This window comes from Raphanus sativus, chromosome 4 (assembly GCF_000801105.2).
Source record: "Raphanus sativus cultivar WK10039 chromosome 4, ASM80110v3, whole genome shotgun sequence".
Lineage (NCBI taxonomy): Eukaryota > Viridiplantae > Streptophyta > Magnoliopsida > Brassicales > Brassicaceae > Raphanus > Raphanus sativus.
In genome coordinates this window covers 29,178,672-29,184,074 of record NC_079514.1, presented here as the reverse complement: position 1 = coordinate 29,184,074, position 5,403 = coordinate 29,178,672, and the positions used below count along the sequence as shown (strand labels likewise).

Genomic DNA, 5,403 nt, shown 5'->3' with positions numbered 1-5,403 from the left:
TTACTTATATTTATAACTTAATATTGTTCATCACATTATCTTCTAATATTTGTTGAAAAAATTAACATATAATTTGATAAATATTACCAAAATATATACACATTTAACTAAACGATAAATAAAATAAAATTTGACTTAATCATATAAAAAAATAATTATATTTCAGTTTTCATTTGAAAAAAAAAATGTTTAACTTAGTATACTCACAACATGAGTGGTTTGATTAATCCAACTTATATCTAAAATCATAGATTTAAATACAATAAGATTATATAACTTTATAATAACATTTTATTTATTTTATAAATATAAATTATAGGATAAATCAAAACATATTAACAAGTGAAAATAAAATATTAATCAACTGTCAAAATTTAGTTATTTTGTAGAATTTATATATATGCATGAGACTTCAGAATATTATTGTTATATTAATTTATGTAAGTAGGAATCAGACACTTTAGTTTATTTTTTATTATTTCATTCTAAGAATAATATATCTTAAGTTATACATAGTTTTACTAAAATATATTTAGATATCTAAGACAACAACCAATTTAAATGCATATAAGAAAATTAATCAAAATTTAAATATATTTTGAATAAAAATATTGTAGTTGAATTTATAGAAATATATGTAATCCAATATATCCAAATGATAACTAAATCGACCGTAAAAACAATTAAACTGATAGAAGATAACATATCTAAAATCATATGTCTAAACTAAATTAATGTGGTATTATTGATATAAATTTTACATAAAAATTACAAACTACTTTAAAACTAAAACTAAATATCAATCAATTATTGTAGTATATTCACTTTACAAATATTTATACCCGTGCATGAGCACGGGAAAATCACCTAGTCGTTAAATAAACAATGCTGATGCCCGGGATTTTACAGATAAAAGTATTTATTTATTATATGTTTACTAAAAAATTATTTTGTTATACTGTATTATTTTATTGTTTCATAAAAGGAGAATATGACTATTTTAACATATTTAATAATTTATTAAAAACACATTTAATAATATTATATATTGATAATTACACACATATGTATATTTCGTTTTCTTTTTTTAATGATTAAATTTATAAGCAATATAATATTGATATTTTTCGTTACTAAGAAAATTGTAGCTAAAACTGAGTTTTTGATAATTTTAGTTTAAAATTAAAACAATGTAAGTATTACTTAAAATCTTTTCAGTTCATCATCCTGAAATATTCTTACATATTTGCATACAAAAATACAAAACATACTATAATTTAAGAATGTTAACCTAAATAAAAAATTTAGATTTTATTAAACTTTTTAATTATCAGTTTAAGATAAGATTCTTAATTATACTAATATATATATGAGCATTATTAATTGAGGTAAAATATCTTTGTTTTTGTACTCCAGCAAGTCTTACAAATATTTTCAAAATATCGATAAAATGAGACAAGTGTAGTATTATTTATATGTTAAACTAACTTACTATATATATTGTGGATTAGAATGGTAATTGTTTTAATAAATAACTAAAGTTTGCATGGATGTTTGTTGGATTTGTAATATATAACATATATGGCAGATCAGCAGTTTTCAATTGTCTGTAGTTGATTTCTCATGTTGTGGTAGGATATAAAATCAATAAAAATGATATGTTATATAACATATTCGTCAATTAATTATTTTTTAAACTATAGTTACCATTTTTGATGAACTTATTTAAAAATAAAACACCAGTTATTATGTTTATGTATATTGGTAGATCTATATTTCCAAAATAAAATGTATTTTGTTTTGATAAGAAAAATAGATATGTTTCTAAAGTTCGTATATGCCAAATAAATTGTGCTTCCATGTTTATGTTGAGAAAAATATTAAAATGAAATTTATTTATGTAATCTTATAATTCAAATGTATATGTGAATTATACTAATCATAAAATTATTTAACATCTATTTATAAAATAATTTTATATGTTTTGATAAATTATTAATAGTTTATATTTTCTATGTGAAATAAATAAGAGTATAACATATAACATTTAAAGTTTGTAGCAGGGGGTATCCAATCTGAATATCGATTCCATTTTTGGTGTGTCATTTTATAGAAAATAGCAACCATATTAATACCATATCTACTTTTGTTTGGTTAAGTTTATATACCATCAGTTTTTGGTTTATTTGGTTTTAAACCAAAACCATAAATATATTTATCTTTTATAATATTTTGTAAATTTTACTTTATATGATTAATACTAGCTTAATATGAAGATATTTTGGTTTTTAAATAGAACAGCTTTTTCGTTTACTATTTAAAATAATTAATAAACATATTAAGCTAATACTATTGATAGTTTTTATAGAATAAAAATAATCTGTAATATTATTAAATAACTAAATATTAGCACACATATTTGTCAACAAAAAGGTAAAAGTTATGTTTTGTTTAATTTTATAAAAGTGAAAAAGTAACTTTTAACATAAAATAAAATATTAAATTACTAAATTCAACATTTAAGTATGAAGATCATATCAATAAAATAAATTATGTATATATTATTAATTATATTATATAATGTACATATAATTATACTAATATATTTAGATTGATCGGTTTATTCTGTTTATATACTAAACCATATTTATACATCGCAGTTTCTTAATAATAACATTCATTCGGTATATTCGATATTACCAAATCTAAACTATTTTTGTATTTTGGTTCAGTTTGGTTTTACTAGATTAAAAACCTCTAGTTTGTAGTCACATTTTAAATAAATTTATCGTAACTTATTGTAATTTTTTATTAATTAATAATCCAATTATAGAATCATTTTACAATATTAAAAGTTCTTAATACTCAAGGAGAGTAGGAGAGTATATTCTTAAAATCAACCGATCAGAATTCTCTTTTTTTTTTGACATGTCACTTCGTATTTGACGCACAAAACATTCATTTAGACTATATACAATAGTTTCAACACATAGGGTCTAACTGGTGACCATTAGAAGAATACTAGGAATAAGTAGGGAAAAAATGCAGAGGAATAAATTTATAGGAATAGAAAAGAATATTATTCCTCATTAATTATAGCAAGGAACAAATTTGTTCTATATTCCTCTATAATAAAAGGAATGACATCTATAATAAAAGGAATGACAAGGAATGAAAAAGAAAAATTATTCCTCATAAATGGTAAAAACAATTAGGAATAGCAAGGAATGCATTATTCCCTTCCATTCCTTGGTCACCAGTTAGACCCATAATATCATTCACATCATCTTCTCTTTCTTCTACATCACTTTCTCTCTCTTCCACTTAATAATTCAACATCCACTTATTTTTTATACTTTACAATGGTTTATTTAATAAATTCAACACTCTACCCTACCATTTTTATTTTCATATTTATATTTTTTCTATATCTTTTATTTTGTAATTATATATTAATAATAATTATTAATTAAATAAGAGCTATATAAAAGATTAAATAATTTATGTTTAATTTAATAAAAATATCAATTATTAAAGATGAGAAATGTAAAGAGTTATTATTTAAAAAATATAATTACGAAAACTTAAAATTTAATACAGTACATTAATAAACATACAATACAAATAATAAAACACACATAGCATAATCAGTACAATAAGCTCAACTAACAAACTTATAAATCTCTCATTATCCGTTGAAGTAGAAGAATAAGCGGGTGGTTGAGATGAATATGACATCGACGAACTATAATATGGATGATAGTTGGGAACAGCTGACGGTACGAAGAAACTTGGTGGAAAACTATAATTTAGAATATTTTGGGGTTGATTGGAAGGTTGATTTTGAAATGGATAGTTGTTAGAATTTGGATAGTTGAAAAGGTGGTTTGAAGAGTTTTTGTTGGGATCCATTTTTCAACGAAGATAAAAAAAATATAGGAATGGGAGAGGTTAAAAATGATTTTTCCAATCGGTAACAGCAGTTTCATTCCACCATTCTTTGAAGAGTAAACGATTAGACCAAATATTTTGCAGCGAATCGTTTGCAACTCTTACGTGTAAAATTCCAATCTCTTTCTAACCTTATGAACTTTGAAGTGATTTGCATGCTTGAATCCGATGCCTTCAACTTACAGTACAAAACGCTAGGGGGAAAATATCAAATGAAACATGTGCTTTAACCGTATCACATACCACACTCAAGTTTAGCTATTTTTTTTTTGATCAAAACTCAAGTTTAGCTATTATTCCCCCGAACGGCTGGGGAAAATTTAACAGAACATTCCAAACGTGTACTTTTTAACCATAACACATACCTCATTGCTCACGTTTAGCAATTGTTCCTCCAAGGAACCTAACTTCAACTTTCTCCAAAGTACCTAACAGACCCCATGCACACGTTCTGATTTTTTTATTTATATCAAAATGTGTCCACGTACCAAGACATTATTCTCAATTTCAATTAAAAAACACAGCCCTTTAGCAAAAAAAAATAAATAAATAAAAACACATAAATCATGCCTCGTTGGCAATCTTTTATGTCATTTGAACCACCAAGATGCAGACCACTGCATTCAAAAGAGAGACCACCACCGGGATGTAAGCCATCTTGTCTACCACCATCTGCGCACTGGCCCACAAGTCCACCACCTCTGGACAGTTGGCTGCCACACCCAACACACCCGGGGATCCGGCCACCAAGTCCACCACTCTCGGAGAATTGGCTTCCAGATGTACCACCTACATGGAGTTGGCCTCCAAGCCCACCATCTACGGAGATCTCGCTGCCACATTCACCATTCTCGAAGAGCTGGACACCAGGTCCACCACCCTTTGGGAACTGGCCGCCTTGTCCACCTCCACACCTTGGGAGATGTCCGCCTTGCCCACTACCACCACCCGGACACTGGCCCTCAGGTCCACCACCCTTAGGGATTTGGTCACAATGTCCACCACCCATGGGGAGCTGGCCGGCAGATCCATCATCTCTTGAGAGCTGGCCGCCACGTCCACCATATTCAGGAAGCTGGCAACTATGTCCACCAAGCATTGGGAGCACGCTACCAAGTTCACCAACACCTGGGAGCTGGTTGCCTTGTCCACCACCTCCAGAGAATTCGCTGCATGGTGCACCAACACCTAGTCCTATGCCATCAGGTAGTTCATCGGGTCCAGCATGTCATGATTTCATGCCATCGGGATGTTCACTTGGCTCTATTCCACTCATCAGGCCACCTGAAACTATACAACCAACACCAAAGTTGGATGAAAAATCAAAACCTTCGACTAAACCTGGTAGCAATGACAAAACAAAACTTTACGACTTAGAAAAAGTGAAATCTACCTCTAAATCGGGTGACTCGAGTAATTCTGGAAAGCAACCAGCCAATACAGATCCTCCAG

At 27.8% G+C, this 5,403-nt stretch overlaps 1 protein-coding gene across 1 annotated transcript; it reads right to left on the bottom strand.

Moving 5' to 3' along the window:
- Positions 1-4,317: 4,317 nt before the first annotated feature.
- On the bottom strand, positions 4,318-4,960 carry LOC108850610 (glycine-rich cell wall structural protein-like). Its single transcript, XM_018624109.1, has 2 exons — positions 4,522-4,960; positions 4,318-4,379 (listed from the first exon to the last, which is right to left on the bottom strand). The coding sequence occupies exons 1-2, from the start codon at positions 4,958-4,960 to the stop codon at positions 4,318-4,320; spliced, it is 501 nt and encodes a 166-aa protein (XP_018479611.1).
- Between the last annotated feature and the right edge of the window lie 443 nt (positions 4,961-5,403).

Coding starts and splice junctions, on each gene's coding strand:
- LOC108850610 (XM_018624109.1), bottom strand. CDS start 4,960: ATGGGTGGTGGACATTGTGACCAAATCCCTAAGGGTGGTGGACCTGAG. Junction 4,380..4,521: donor CATAAAAGATTGCCAACGAG/GCATGATTTATG, acceptor GGGGTCTGTTAG/GTACTTTGGAGAAAGTTGAA.